General features: G+C 52.7%; 2 protein-coding genes across 3 annotated transcripts in view; both read right to left on the bottom strand.

Moving 5' to 3' along the window:
* Positions 1-14,968, bottom strand: part of ralgapa1 (Ral GTPase activating protein catalytic subunit alpha 1) — a 49,153-nt gene that overhangs the window by 32,584 nt on the left and 1,601 nt on the right. Inside the window, exons 2-23 of one of the 2 annotated variants that reach the window (XM_084679491.1) lie at positions 13,121-13,231; positions 12,971-13,020; positions 12,289-12,346; positions 11,351-11,394; positions 10,964-11,141; positions 10,664-10,779; positions 10,201-10,339; positions 9,700-9,908; positions 9,268-9,525; positions 8,687-8,863; positions 8,519-8,590; positions 8,216-8,364; positions 7,882-8,005; positions 7,304-7,541; positions 7,026-7,190; positions 6,248-6,388; positions 4,971-5,159; positions 1,714-1,838; positions 1,190-1,400; positions 888-1,067; positions 580-732; positions 1-182 (exon numbers count right to left, since the gene is read on the bottom strand). The exon at positions 1-182 is cut by the window's left edge and continues 12 nt beyond it. In XM_084679491.1, coding sequence (XP_084535617.1) covers positions 1-182; positions 580-732; positions 888-1,067; positions 1,190-1,400; positions 1,714-1,838; positions 4,971-5,159; positions 6,248-6,388; positions 7,026-7,190; positions 7,304-7,541; positions 7,882-8,005; positions 8,216-8,364; positions 8,519-8,590; positions 8,687-8,863; positions 9,268-9,525; positions 9,700-9,908; positions 10,201-10,339; positions 10,664-10,779; positions 10,964-11,141; positions 11,351-11,394; positions 12,289-12,346; positions 12,971-13,020; positions 13,121-13,231 — 3,269 coding nt within the window. The remainder of the gene's footprint in view (positions 183-579; positions 733-887; positions 1,068-1,189; positions 1,401-1,713; positions 1,839-4,970; positions 5,160-6,247; positions 6,389-7,025; positions 7,191-7,303; positions 7,542-7,881; positions 8,006-8,215; positions 8,365-8,518; positions 8,591-8,686; positions 8,864-9,267; positions 9,526-9,699; positions 9,909-10,200; positions 10,340-10,663; positions 10,780-10,963; positions 11,142-11,350; positions 11,395-12,288; positions 12,347-12,970; positions 13,021-13,120; positions 13,232-14,968) is intronic. The other variant, XM_084679500.1, reaches the window with a different exon arrangement.
* LOC146300018 (uncharacterized) lies at positions 3,821-4,656 on the bottom strand. Its single transcript, XM_084682892.1, has 2 exons — positions 3,939-4,656; positions 3,821-3,846 (listed from the first exon to the last, which is right to left on the bottom strand). Exons 1-2 carry the CDS (start codon positions 4,654-4,656, stop codon positions 3,821-3,823), a joined length of 744 nt encoding a protein of 247 aa, XP_084539018.1.

The raw sequence follows: 14,968 nt of genomic DNA, 5'->3' as shown, positions 1-14,968 counted from the left end.
CTGCCAGAGCTCGCACAGGTAGTCAAACACCTGAGCGTGGATTTCTGGGTCTTTGATGGTGTTGACGTCTCCCAGGATACCCAACATCCGCCTCCACATCACCGTGGCGACGTCGGCGTGCCAGCCTGTGAGCGTGCCGCCCGCCATGACACTGCAGTCCTCCGTGGGAAACTCACTAGCTTCTGGATGGATGAGGGGTGAGAGAGAGAGTGAGAGAGAGAGAGAGAGAGAGAGAGAGAGAGAGAGAGAGAGAGAGAGACAGAGAGAGACAGAGAGAGAGACAGAGACAGAGAGAGAGCGGGAGAGCGAGAGAGCGAGAGAGCGAGAGAGAGAGAGAGAGAGAGAGAGAGAGAGCGAGAGAGCATGTTTGACATCAGTGACAGCCTGTCTGGGTGTAGATGTGTAGCTTTGAACATGAGGCAGAGCCTCGCATCATCTACTAACTGGCAGCTGCACTAACACACACAAACACCTCTCCTTCCCACACACTTTCATTGGTTCTCATCATGTTATGAGTGTGTTTAAGTGTGTGTGTGTGTGGAGGGCCATTTGGGGGATGGGGGGGAGATGCTGTGTTACCCAGGTCATCAGGAGTCTGCAGGACAGAGTGGTGGAGCTTGTCATCCAGCTGCAGGTCTTTGTGTTCAGTGTGTTCAGCAGTGAGAGTGGCTGGAGAAGGGGTCTGGGACCTGGACCCCCCCAGAGAATGCATCGGAGACGCACTCTCTGACCCTAAACACACACACACACACACACACACACACACAGGTGGCAAGGGATACTTTGTCTTGAACAGACACTTAGTGTGCGTGTGTGCGAGCGAGCAAGTGATTGAGTGAGTGTGAGGGAGTGATTGAGTGAGGGAGTGATTGAGTGAGTGTCGTCACCTGTTATGGTGACAGTATCAGCAGACAGGCCGTGCTGACTGAGGCTGCTGGACTCAGAGTCCATGTTGAGCGTGGTCAGACTGGCCACTTCCTGCTCGTCAGCGCTCTGGGCCACGCCCCCTCCCAGGCTGTCCTGGTCCAACGATCCGTTACCGCCAGCCTCCGAGCCAAAACTGAAATCTACACAGCGCCACCAACAGGTCAGACTGACTGCTAAACGTGACCAGAACACACACCGGATGCCGTATTCTGTTCCCATCACCGATCTTCTTCTCTCGGGCGGAGAGACCCGTGGCACTTACTCTCAAACTTGCAGTTGGAATACTGGAAGGCGTTGAAGGAGTCCGATTGGCTGTCGGAGCTGACCACGTCGCTGCCGCTGGCGCTGGCGGGCGAGGTCCACTCGGAGGGCACGCCGGGGTCGTCCACGGGCCGCGTGGCGCCCTGCCGCTCCAGCAGCTCTGGGAGGTCCTTGGGGATCTCCAGAATGCCTGGGCTGCTGCCACGGCGACCCTGGGAGGAGGGGGGCGGGGAGGGTGGGGGGCGGGGAGGGAGGGAGGCAGGGAAGCAGTTGACGATCACACATTTGAAAGGATGATTGAGATATACGCTACTATGGACAGGGATGGTGTGTGTGTGTGTGTATGTGTGTGTACGTAGGTGTGTGTGTAGGTGTGTGTAGGTGTGTGTGTAGGTGTGTGTGTGTGTAGGTGTGTGTGTAGGTGTGTGTGTGTGTGTGTGTAGGTGTGTGTGTGTGTGTAGGTTTGTGTCTGTGTAGGTGTGTGTGTGTGTGTAGGTGTGTGTGTGTAGGTGTGTGTGGCCTCACAGAGGTGCCTCGGCTCCGTAGTCTCTCCTGTATGAATTCGTCCATCAGGTCAGTAAAGTTTGGGTTGGTGCTTCCTGCATCGCTGGACACAGGGCGTGTCTTCTGACTCCCCTCCTCCTTATTGGCTGAGAGCAGATACAGACAGACACGTCACTATCGCCATGGACACGGCTCTACTGCAGCACGTTCTGAAAACACAATTGTTAAAGGGGAAACAGGACTGTGCTGTTGTGACAGGCTGTGTCATGAAGCATCTACGTGTGTGTGAGCGTTTAGTTGTTCAGACTTGAGATGTATGCCAAGACAGCAGCTAACTCACAACCTAGAATACACAGGAAACAAATAAAACTGCTGAAAGGAACCATCTCAAAGGAAGGCCAACCAAGTGATTATAAACAGTAAAGCGATGCAGGAGTTACCCGATGCATGCAGTTAAGAGAGAGAGAAAGAGAGAGAGACAAAGAGAGAGACAGAGAGATGGATGTAAAATAGAGAGAGCACCTTGTTAAGTCCAGGCCATGAGCACACCTCAGACCGTGATTAGTCCAGCTAGCGACACAGAGACTGACACACACACACACACACACACAGGGCAACACACACACACACACACCCCACACACGCAAACTCCACCATCAGGAGTATCCATCCAGTCATCCTTCCTTTCCAGAACTCATCCATGTATCTATCATCCCTCACGCACTCCATTTGCCAATAACTCCCTCATCCATCCATTCATCTACCCTCTGTTACGTGACCACTCATCCACAGCTGTTAAGTCTTGCAGTACGGGGTGTCAAGCAAGATAGAACCAGAGAGCTGTAACCATAGAAACAGAATCAATAGAGGGATTATGTCCACTCTTGAATGTGTACTTCCATGAGAGCAACCCTACTGTAAGCCTACAGTCGCTAGTCCTGTCTCTGGTTAGTGTGGACTGACTACTTCCAGTCTTCTGGTTGATTTAAATTATTGATAATCAAGTACGGTTATTAGGCAGTAATTAATAAATAAGTCATTAAAATTACTTAATATATGAATCTACTAATATTAAGTCTACTGCCAACACAAAGACACCACTGCAGGTTAGGAGCACAGTCTGTGGTACCAAGCTGGGACCGAGGAAGAGGAGACAGTGTTGGATACTTCACTGAGGAGTTCCAGTCGACAGGGGAGCCCTGATGTCGGCCCAGCTGGAGCTGCAGCCCAGAACTAATGACGTCTTTGAGGCGTCCTTCTCTTTATGTCGCTTAGTCAGTCACCCGCGTGTAAGAGGCTCATGAGCCCAGGGACACAGGGCTGTCGAGTCCCTGAAGTTCTCACCGCAAGAGCTCTGCTGCCCCCCGGAGGCTTGACGTAGAGCTGCAGCAGCTCCTGTGAGCTCTCCGTACGCAGACGCACGCGGAGCCTGTCTTCCCACTGCTACGCTCCAGGACCAGACCTCCCCCACTACACTACAGAACACCTTTACACTGGATCCCAACTACTGTGGATTCGATGGAAAGCAGTCACAGGTGCTGATGCGTTTGTGTGTGATGAGGTTAGTGCCTGAAGTGTGTGTGTGTTTGATGGGAGAGAGGGCTGAAGGCTGATGTCTGAGGAGGGAGGCATGAGGCCGCATGCAGCATCCAAGACAGGGGGGGGGGGGGGAGAGGAGGGAGGGAGGGGGGGGGGGCAGAGGTTTAGTCCCCAAGCTGGAGTAGGAGGAATGGGGGGCATCCTAGGGAAGGAGAGGGGCACCCCAGCCTCTCGGTCGGTCGGGCAGGGCTACTTTCAAAAGGAAACACAAAAAAAAAAGGCTTCAATTCAATCAACCAATCGGCATTCAGCAAAGAAAAAAAAAAATCAAAGATAGAACGAAGAAAAAGAGAAAGAAAGACGCTTTTTGTTTGTGTTTATGACTGTTCCTTCCTCATTTATCTGTTTGTTGTTTTGTTGTAGTTGTGTTCCGGTGGAGCTTCAGGAATCCTCACCTGGGGTCTTCCTCCCAAAATATCCCAGAACATGGGTGTAGAGATCCTTGAGGGGTGCATCGCCCGCTGACCGCCCCGCCCTCGAGGGGGAGGTGCCTTGCGTCCGCGGCTTGGAAAGGGCGTGGACCACAGACTTATAGACCCCGCCCAGCAGCGCCACCTGCTGGCGGGAGGGACTGGAGTCCGACTCCTGGGACCGGGAACGTAACCCACGGTGATAGAGGGAGGCACGGCCTAGTCGGCCACGCCCACATCCAGACACGCCCCCCTGCTCTGACTGCTGCTCCTCGCCCGACCCCTCCCACGACACCGGCAGTGACCTTTCTTTGATCTCTTTCCCCTTTGCCCCTCCTCCTCCTCCTCCACCACCACCTCCAGCTTTGGCCCCCCCGGGCCCCGCCCTGGCCCCTGGGCGGTCCCCAGAGGAGAGGCTGTGGCTGTGGAAGTGGCTGAGCCGGCGCAGGCGGGCCTTCCAGTGGGCCTCCTTGCTGTCCAGTGGGTTGTGGAACTGCACAGACTCAGTGGAGGGTCTGAAACTGACATGGACCCCGCCGTCGTGACGCTTCTTGGGCCTGCCCCGGACCAGCCTGGGTCTGGCGTGCTGGGGCTGTCCCGCCCCCACCCCATCCTCGCCCGCGGTCGCGTCCTGCCTGACCAGGCGGGGCTCCTCCCCTTCGTCTGCGCCCCCTTCCCCTGCAGAGCCCTGCAGCTCCTCCTGCTCTAGGCGAGAGCCCCCCCTGGTGGCCGCCCAGTCACACTGCTGCTCCAAACACTCGTAGATGCTGCTCTGCTCTGCCTCTATGGCCTCCTCCTCAGAGTCTACACTTCCCTGGCCCTGGTTCTGGAGATGACACACCTGTCCTACCTGGACCTGTCTGACCCCGCCTCCTGTCTGGTCAGACGCACTGCTGCCCTCCCTCGCCGGAACAGAGGCAGCCCTCTCCCCCGCCTCCCCCCTGACCTCCCACATCTCCTCCTGGCCTCTCAGGTACTCCCTGAGGGAGGAAAACAGATCATCCTCCCCTTCCTCCCCCTCTCCCTCCCCCTCTCTCTCATAGGACTGGGCGAGGGCAGAATCTGCCCTGGAGCGATCAGATACCAGCCACAGGTGGTCGTATATGCTGTCGCCCCCCTCCAGGGAGGAGATTCTGCCTTCTGGGGCTGAGGGGGGGGCAGTGGGGTGTAGAGGGGGACTCCTGGGGGAGCCGAGGGGGGGGGGGACAGTGGTGTTGGTGGAGGGGGAGGAAGTGGAAGGTGATTGGCTTTCGGGGACAGGAAGGTCACCTTTGACCCTATCGGTGATGAAGGGCTCCATGATGTCGGAGGCGCTGCTGCTGCGGGGGAGGGGTGGGGGCGGGGCCTCCAGGTCACCTGACGCAGAGAACACCTCAGAAGGCGGGACTTCCTCACTCTGGGAGGCGTGGCGTATTCGTGGGGCGCGGGGGGCCATGGCCATAGGGGGGTCCTCCAGATCTAAAGACACAGGAGAGAGAGGGTTAACACACACACACACACACACACACACACTGTACTCACTCATGCATGAACATCTGTGCACACATGATATTGTACACCACACAACACAGCATGACACATCAGCATTCCTCTTCAAGGTTTAGAAGCTTCTCTGCTTCATCACATTAGAGTTCTGGACCAGAGGGGATGTTTTGTCATTTAGATTCAAATAACTTTATTGTTCAACTTGGTGGAAGCTTGTCTTTGGCCTAATCAGACAATATTTATTAGGCATGGCCCAAACAAAAGGATGGGTCTGTGTCTGGGCTGACGGCTTGTCACAGCCAAGATCACCACTCCAGGAGTAGCATGGGCCCTCTGAGAGGAATATCACGTTTCAATCACGCTTTCATCCGAAGTGACTTAGAAATATAACAGAACAAGACCCAGAGGAACCTGGAGGTGTCCCAAACCTGGGCCTCATTTCTCAAAGGTTCACTCCAATAGACATTCTCCACTGAGAAGGTTTTGGAATCTTGGACTGGGAATGCTTGAATCAGCATCCAAGCTAAATGCAAGTGCAAAGCTGCACTATCCCTGTAATGTGCGGGTGGGAACACCTGGCCAGCAGAACTCCATTACATTCAGCACCAGGCTTCTAACAGTCACACAGGCAGTCACAAAGGCAGTCAGTCAAACACATGCAGGGGTTACTGTCCTGAAGGGAGATCACGAAACACAGTAGCAACCACAACAAAACAACAACTCCAGACTTGGTCGATGTGAAGGATAGGGTGAGGCAAGACAGCAAGGCAGTGCAGACAGACAGGTCATGCAGACAGACAGGTCATGCAGGTCCACGAGAAAGGCAGCAGCAGGTGCAGAAACACAAGGCTGGAGCGAGGCAGTGCAGACAGACAGTTGGGTCCCGGTATCCATCGTGAGGGGCGACACACGCGAGAAGATAGAAGGTTGTGCAGGTAGAAGAACAGGTGCAGAAACTCAGGTGTGAAGGATGGAGGAAGGGGGGGGGGTGTGGGGGGGTGGCAGACGTGTGTGTGTTGTGTGTGAGACATCCAGCTGGAACCAGGTGGAGACGTGTCTACCTGACAGGTGGTCAGCTAGTGGGGGGAGGGCAGAGTCGGGCAGGAGAGGGAGGGCAGGGTGGACCAGCACCGGAGCACTTTTAGCACTGCGGATAAAGGCTGAGGACAGGAGGCTGTCACCTGTGGAGCAGCTCCGCAGGGCTGGGGGAGGAAGGGGGAGGAAGAGAGGAGAGGGGAGGGGGAAGGAAGGAAGAGAGGGAGGAGGGGTAGAGAGGAGAAGAGGGAGCAGTGTGGGAAAGAGGGAGGGAAAGGAGGAAGGAGGGGTAGAGAGGAGAAGAGGGAGCAGTGTGGGAAAGAGGGAGGGAAAGGAGGAAGGAGGGGATAGAGTGGAAAGAAGAGGGTCATTAAGTGGTGATGGGAGGGGCAGAAGGAAGGAAGAACAGGAAGAGAGTGAGACCGAAGAGACAGCTAGTGAAAGTCAGCAGGCAGACAGGCAGACTGCAGTGCTCCTGGGAGAGAGAGACAGAGAGAAGGCCTCAGCACTGAGGCAGAGCACAGGAACATGTGGACAGAGACCTGTTCTCACCAGCGTTGTCCCCCTCCTAGACTTCAAAATATGGTAATAGTCATGGGATTTTCTCACAAAATAACTTCTGGTTCTATGTTACGATTCACCCTAACCGTTGCCTCGGAAACTGGGTTTCAATCTAATTCGGTTAAAACCAGACGCCGCAAGGCACAAACAGTTCCTGCTTTCACCAGCACCTTCCCGAAGTTAGCTATACTTAGATAGACGCTTGGCAGGCCCCCAACCCCCCCCCCCCTTCCACACACTGACCCACGGTCTTCTGGCGCACGATGCTGCGTGCCTTCTCGATGCCCGGGGAGCCGGCCGTGGTGGCGCTGCGCTGCCTCATGGCTGCCGCCTGGCCCGGCTGGTCTCTGCTCCAGCCCTTGGAGAAGGAGCGGTCCACCACCATCTTCTGCCCCTCCAGACCTCCGCCTGGAGAAGGAGAAGAGGAAGAAGTGTGGAGAGGGCGGAGGGTGGAGGCAGGGGGGATACGACAAAACAAGAACCCCCTGTGAATCCCAGACGAGGCTCGCTGTCCCTCCTACCTTTCCCCTTGTGCTTCTTCTGCTTCTGTTCGCTCAGTTTGTCCAGCGGCAGCTCCTGTAGGTCCAGGCTGTAGAGGTTCCGGGCCAGGACCTTGGTGAGCGTCTCCATGGTGAGGGACCACTCGGTGACCAGCTCCTCCCAGCAGGTGAGCGAGGACAGCACGGCGAGCAGGTCGTCCCACAGCTCACGGCTGATGTACACGTTCAGGTTCCCCTTGATCCACGCCACGATCAGAGTCTAGGACGACAGGTCACGGGGACAGGGTCAGGGTCATTTGAACACTACAGGGTCAGGGTCCAGGTCATCCTAACCCTACAGGGTCGGGGTCGTGGTCAGGGTCGGGGTCAGGGTAACACTACAGGGTCGGGTCGGGGTCAGGGCCTGGTTCAGGGTCGGGGTCAGGGTCGGGGTCAGGGTCGGGGTCAGGGCCTGGTTCAGGGCCTGGTTCAGGGTCGGGGTCAGGGTCGGGGTCAGGGTCGGGGTCAGGGCCTGGTTCAGGGCCTGGTTCAGGGTCGGGGTCAGGGTCGGGGTCAGGGCCTGGTTCAGGGCCTGGTTCAGGGTAACACTACAGGGTTACCTGGAAGACGGCTCCAGCCAGACGTCCAGATAGAGTCATGCTCTTCTTTCCCTGGGGCATGATGGAGGGAGGTCTCTTCATCACGCACTCCGTTACCCTGAGGAGCACCAGTAGAATCTGCTCCCTGCACACACACACAGTAAAAAAAAAAGCTTAGTTTCATAGCAATTTGAAGGTCTAAGCTAGGGTCTAGAGAGCCAGTAGTTTATATACAGTCTTGCTAGTATGTGAAGAAGTTGTGTCTATGGGAGCTAGGAGCTAGTATGTAAGAAACTAGGGGTCAGTCTTCGGAACTAAGGGAGTCAAGGGGCTAGTCGATGTCAGCTGTCAGTACCAGGTCTTCTGGTCCATGGTCTCGTGCATGACCAGGCTACGGTAGATGTTGAGGACTCTCTTGCACATGTCCACATGTTCCTCCAGCAGGATCTTCACCTCATTGGCTGGCTCCAAGAGGAACACGTTGGAAGAGTTGGTGATGAACACCTGGAGGATGAGGAGAGGAGGTGGAAGAAAGAGTGGAAAGAGGAAGAGGAGGAAGACGTAAGAGGTGGTGTAGAAGATCATTAAAAATAGAATTATCTGGTGAGTGTGTGTGTGTGTGTGTGTGTGTGTGTGTGACGGTGTTTGTTAACTGTACCTGAAGAGTTGGTTGGACTCCAGCATGAACACTGTACTCCAGCAGTTCGTTGTCGATCATCTTATTCACACCCTGATGAGACAGACAACACTTTAAATTTCACGACCATTTGTGTGCCAGTGCTCGCACACCCCCCCCCCCCCACACACACACCCTGCCATCCTTCACCTCCTCCTCCTTCTCCTGCGGCACCCGTGGCTCCTGGCTGTTCCTCCCGGCCATGGGATTCAGTCCCTCCTCTGGCTCCTTCATGAAGACCGGCTTGTCCTCCTGGGCGATCCACTCCTGGTACACCCTCACCACTTTCCTCATGGCCGCAGCCTCACACATGGGCAGCAGGAATGCCTAGGTGGGGAGAGCACACACACACACACACAGCTCCTTACCTGGATTTGAATGTGTGTGTACATGCCTAAACAAACAGCTACCCTCCGCGCGTTTCCCTATGCGCCTGTTTCCCACGTGCGTTACCAGTCTTTACCAGGAAGTTGGGTGGCTGAGCGGTTAGGGAATCGGGCTAGTAATCAGAAGGTCGCTGGTTCGATTCCCTGCCGTACAAAATGACATTGTGTCCTTGGGCAAGGCACTTTACCTTACTTGCCTCAAAGGCAATGTCCCTGTACTTACTGGAAGTCGCTCTGGATAAGAGCGTCTGCTAAATGACTAAATGTAAATGTCTTTGTCTCCTATGTTAAACGGCGTTGCGTACATACGTCACCCCATGCGTGACCCCGTCCGCGAGGCGTTACCTGTCGGAAGATCTCTGTGATGAAGTTGACGTTGGTCCGGGAGCAGCAGAGCACGCGGCGGACCACCTCCATGTCGGTGAGCTGCTCCTCGTCCATGCTGCACAGGCTGGACGAGCTGGGCTCTCTCTCCGTCAGGGTGCTGGTGTTGGAGTGGCTCTGCTCCCCCTCGCACGCCCCCCCCGACACACCCCCGTCCAGGCCGTCCGGATGGCGGGGGCCGCCGTCCTCCAGGCGCGCTGCCAGGCCCGCTGCCGCGCGCTGGAAGGAGAAGAGGGTACGCGCACACGCGCACGGTAAGACAGACGCGCACACAGACAGACAGACACACAGACCACCATTGATCCCTACTTAACAGGCAGAAACAAACTTCGAGGAGATACCGTTGAATTCCCGAGCGTCCAGATTCCCGTTAGAACGTGGAACCTGGTTTACCTGGATGTTCTTGGGCACGTTCTCCCCCTCCGTCCCGGGGATGTGGGTGGTGGTGTTGGAGCGGGGCTCCAGCCAGAAGGACACCAGCCAGCGGATGAAGATCACCCTGGCCTGCAGGAAGCTGTCCTTGGTGCAGTACACCACCTCGCTGCTCTCGTGCTCCCGGCGCACCACGCAGTAGTACGGCTTTGCCCGGATGGGGGGCACCTCTGGAGGATGCCAACACATGACTGGGTTTAGCTCAGTGGTCAAGAATTTGACTACAGATTTATAGATTGTGGGTTCGAATCCCCTCTTTGGGAGAGAAGAGTCAGCTAAATGAATACATTATATTACACTGGAACACCAGGCTCTACCACAACAGTGCTTAAGTGCTTAAGTTTGGGACAAAGCCAGCTCCTTATGTATGGACAAAGGGTCAACAGGTCAGTTGTGCGACATCTGGTTTCTATTCTACTCTACTCTATTTCAACTTATCCCGCTCGTCTCTACTCTCCTTACCCAGGATGGGCTGGTAGAGGCTGGTCTCCTTGGAGAAGTTGGGGAAGATGTGAGGAAGGTAAAACTTCTTGAAGTTTCCAAACAGGAAGGCAAAACCTTTCTCGTGGTTCTCCTTGCAACGCCACTCCAGACTCTTTGCCTAGGGGAGAACACACACACACACACACACACACAGCTATAACCTACTATATACACACACATATGTATGTGCTGCAGTGTTGTGTGTGTGCATCCATCTGCAAAAGCACCTTAAAAGCAAAATGCCATTCAGAGTTATTCTTAAGCACTGCTGAGTGTAAGTTACCAATTATGCGATAGGCATACAACCAGCCAGCCAGCCAGCCAATCAGCCAAGCATCCCGCCAGCCAGCCAATCAGATAGAGAGACAGGTAGGTAGCAGTAATGGCCCAAGACTGCGTCCAGGCCAGACATGTTAGCTGTGTTAGTAGAAAGCACGGTTACCTGGGTTACCATGTATTTGAGCAGAGCCTCCAGAAAGTAGCCAGTCAGGTCTTCCTGGTTCTTGTCACCTGACTGGGGAGGAACCAATGGGCTGATTTCCTCTGGGGTCACTTGCGCTAGGGCAGGAACAGAGAAGGAGGTGAGTAAGAAAGAGAGAGAGAGAAAAAAAACTACTAAGTACTAAGAATCAGCACCATTAAAGCACCATTAAGCATTTCCAGGTACACTACATTTGTCTGAAAAAGTGTGTAAATGAGTGCCAAGGTGTGTGTGTGTGTGTGTGTATAAGGTGCCACCTACTCTCCAGCAGACTGAGGGGGGGGTTGACCAGGTTGTCCAGGGTGCGGGGGCCGAGTTCTGACAGGGGGGAGGGGAAGCCGGGGATGAGGCAGGCAAACATACACAGCTGCTCTCTCAGGGCGTTCCCCTGCAGGGCCTGCATCCAGAGGAGGAACAGACGCACCCCCTCCCGTCGGATCTGCAGAGGGCAGCAGAGAAGAGAGAGGAGGCGAGGAGGAGGGAGAAGAGGTGTGAGAGAGCCGTGGAGAGGAGAGAAGACGGAGGAGGTGAGTAGAAACGGAGAGGAGGTGAGGGGTGTGGAGGAAAGGGGAGAGGAGACAAAATGACAGAAGGGATAGAACCTTAAAAGTAGCGGTTCCATTCGGAGGTAACCATGGGGAGACGTACCTTCAGGGAGTTCCCAGTGTGTAACAGCTTCTTCAGGATCAACCCTGTGAGGAAAGAGAGAGGGAGACATCTCATTGGCCGTCCACCCACAGTGTACAGCCGTGGCCAAATGTATTGGGAGCGACATACGTTTTGTGTATGCAAAGCTTGCTGGGTCTTGGCATAAAATGACTGCTAAAATTATTTCAGTAAGTCATATCATCAGCACAGGGGAAAGTGTGAACTAGTTCTAGCCAGGTGAAATCACTCTATCATTCTGATTGGATTTTAAGAGCAGATTGACTGCTGTATAAGAGGGGACTATTTGCATATATTTAAAATGTTTGCCCCCAAAAAGCTTGAAAAAAGTATATTATATATATATATTCTATAGAAACGTGAAAACATTTTCCTCAAATACTGAACCACCAAACTTTGCAAAACACAACATTTGTCTTGCCAAAACTTATGGCCACAACTGTATGCTAGCACATAGGCTGTATGCCTGCGCGCGTGTCTGAGATCTCGGTCCGTCCTGAGTCTCCTCTAACCCAGGACCTTGGCACTCTCAGTTGCTCTGGGTGGTCTGTGTAGCCAGCTGCACACGATCCTCAGCACAGTGGCAAAGGAGACCACCTACATTTACATTTACCCTGAGGCAAGTGGGGTGAAGTGTCTTGCCCGAGGACACAGTGTAATTTGCCACAGCCGGGATTTGATCCGACAACCTTCTGATTAATAGCCCGACTCCCTCACCGCTCAGCCATCTGACCCTTCTCAGTTGATAGATAGATACACTGTATGTTTGTATGCATACAAGAACATAACTGAATATATACAACTATGTTTCCTCAATGCTCTAAAAACATTATTACTCTTTCTGTCTGTGGGGGAGGGGAGGTGTGCGTTTAGTTCATGTACACGACCCAAGAGGACACCACAGAGGTGAGGAACTTTACCTATGCTGTGGAACTGCCATCGTCCCTGTATCCTCTCTGGCAGCAGCTGCAGGATTTTCTGTCAACGGAACGTTAAATAGATGAGTCACCAACCACAAGGACAAGGTCTGTTTTCACCCCAAACTTGACTGGCACTGCACTGACACACAGAGTCTTAGCTAAACTACCCTGGCAGATACTTATGTGTGTGTGTGTGTGTGTGTGTATGTGTGTTTGTGGGTGTGTGTGTATGTGTGTGTGTGGGGGGGGGGGGGTCAGGCAAGGTCAGGTTTTGATCTTCCATATCATGACTTCAGATCTCGGGCCTTCAGGCTTCAGTGGTCAAGGCATTAGTCAAGCCTTAACACCAAAGTCACACCACACCTTCATCTAAACAGACTAAAAGCTTAACTATTCAACACTGTACTGGCCCTGAGCAGGTAGAAAAACACAGATTGTTATTGTTTAACCTTTAAGCCATGTACCCATAGCATATCATCATCACAAGGTTTATCTCTCAGACATAGATTAATCTTTCCTATGTAGGCTTAATAATAAGATGTTCTATGTCATTGGTTTGAGTCTACGGCTATGTTTGATCTGTGTTTATGGGGAACTTTCCTTTGTGTTTCTGTAGTCGTAACCTGTTTATTCAGAGGCTTTCCTATCAAGACAACTTCCTACAGGGAAGTAGAAGTTTTACCTCAAAAATGAAAAGGATGGCGTCCAGTTCTTCCCTTTGTGATTTGTGACCTGCAACAGAGAAGTGGTAAAAGGAAGTAGACAAACAGTTAAAAGGCCGCTCCTCCCTCCTCTCTAGTGTCGTTCCCCTGGCCCAGCCCAGGCATCTCACCTTTTTGTTTGAGGCTGACTTCGATGGCGACAAAGTTCTCAAAGAAGACATAGTAGATGTGGGAGTAGTACTGGTCAAAGAAGTGTTTCAGGTCACACGGCTCAGCATTCTCTGCAGAGAAGAGAAAGAGCATTTTTGAGAGGAGTGCCCCAAAAAGTCGCTCTGGATAAGAGTGTCTGCTAAATGACTGAATGAAATGATAAATGAATAAATAATAAATAAATGAATAAATAATAAATGAATGAATGAATGAAATAATAAATGATGACTAAAGAGCAAGAAGAAAAAATAATAAATGATGACTAAAGAGCGACTTACAGTAAGTAAGTCTTACTGACTGATTGAAACTAAAAATTTCATTCGTTCTTCTGAGAGCGCAAAAAACAAAACCGAGTGATTTTGAGAAAGGTTATGTCTCAGAGAGACTTCTCAAAGCCCAGAACAGACCGTCTCTCATTCTGTTATTCTCAGCCCATCCCACACATAGCGGAAGACAGGCCGGCTGTCTGCAGAGACAACACAGCAGTCACTGCCGTTCCAAAATAGAACCCAACAACACAGACATGTCCTCATATCTGATAGTGTGGAGATAAAACAGGCACCCACACACATCGAGACGGACATAAACACACACACACACACACACACAGGCTCCAGTTTATTCTACTCTACTATTTAAAGTTTTCACTCTTTCGATAGCTGGTGCTAGCTAACTAGTTGTTTTAGTCAAAAACATTACTTATTTAGCATCAATTTTAACAGACCTGGAAGGCAACACGTAAAGTATTTTACCTTTGCGCGTTGCTGTCTCGGGAATGTCGAACAAGTAAAAATTTAAAATAGTAGAGTAGAATAAACTGGTTTAAATAAGCCTAAATACAACACTTCCTACCTAGTAACCAGTATAGCAACCATGACAGTTTCCTGCTAGCACGCGTAGATATCTCAGGAATTTATGGTCGGCATAGCGACGGACAAGTCCTTGCTTCGGAACGGCATTGTGACGTCAGGTAGGACACTATTTGTCCCTAGGACAAATACCCCCCTAGGACAGCCCCCCCAGTAAAATGTGCCTAGAACCGCCACTGTAGAGGAGATAACGGCTGCTGCCAGGCCTGTTTTTATTCTGTCAGGTCTCACAACATGGATGTGCTGCAGCTTTAGGTTACAGTCACACTGTGCAGAAACACATTCACTTTTGCACATTTGTTTGGCTTCTCCCTTTCAGACACACGCACGCACGCACACACACACACACACACACGCACACACATACGCACACACACACACACACACACGGTGTTCTGTTCTTTGGCATGTTGGCAGGGCCCTTGTAAGGCCTGGCAGTGCTGCGGAGGCCCTCAGTGCCAGGCTCTAACTCAGCTCTGACAGTTATCCACAACATTGCATGCTCTGCACCTAAAACTTATCCCTCCCTCTATCTCACACACACACACACACACACACACACACACAATACCGAGAGCCCTGTGCCATGCCAAACACGTTACTAGCTACTAGATCTCTAACCGTCCTGGAACACAGGACAAGGAGTCTTCAGCCGGATATACTAAAACGGCTGTGTTCGTGTGAAAGCTTGTGGTGGACTGGTGGTGGGAGGGGGACTCGGAAACTCGTCTCAGTTTGGCAAAAGGTCATAAGGCTGTGACCGTCCAACATATCCATTGTTTAGGACTGAAGGGCAGCCTGTTGATGCCATCCAGTTAAGTTGGCTGGGAAGCTGTGTACTGTAGTGGTCTGGTGGTTTAACAGTAACACACTCGCCTCCAGGCTGGAATGCGTGATCCCTATCGGGCCCTGACACACTCCCTTAGGATTACAATGCAG

Source organism: Hypomesus nipponensis, chromosome 3, assembly GCF_054491055.1.
Source record: "Hypomesus nipponensis isolate SF chromosome 3, ASM5449105v1, whole genome shotgun sequence".
Classification (NCBI taxonomy): domain Eukaryota; kingdom Metazoa; phylum Chordata; class Actinopteri; order Osmeriformes; family Osmeridae; genus Hypomesus; species Hypomesus nipponensis.
Note: the sequence above shows the minus strand (reverse complement) of the source record. Positions and strands in the feature narration are given on the sequence as shown.

What these genes read in the sequence shown, in the direction of transcription:
- LOC146300018 (XM_084682892.1), bottom strand. Translation starts at nt 4,656, where the DNA reads ATGTGGGAGGTCAGGGGGGAGGCGGGGGAGAGGGCTGCCTCTGTTCCG. An exon ending in GCAGGGGGGCGTGTCTGGAT is followed by an intron (nt 3,847 to 3,938) that starts GTGGGCGTGGCC and finishes TCCCGCCAGCAG; the next exon opens with GTGGCGCTGCTGGGCGGGGT.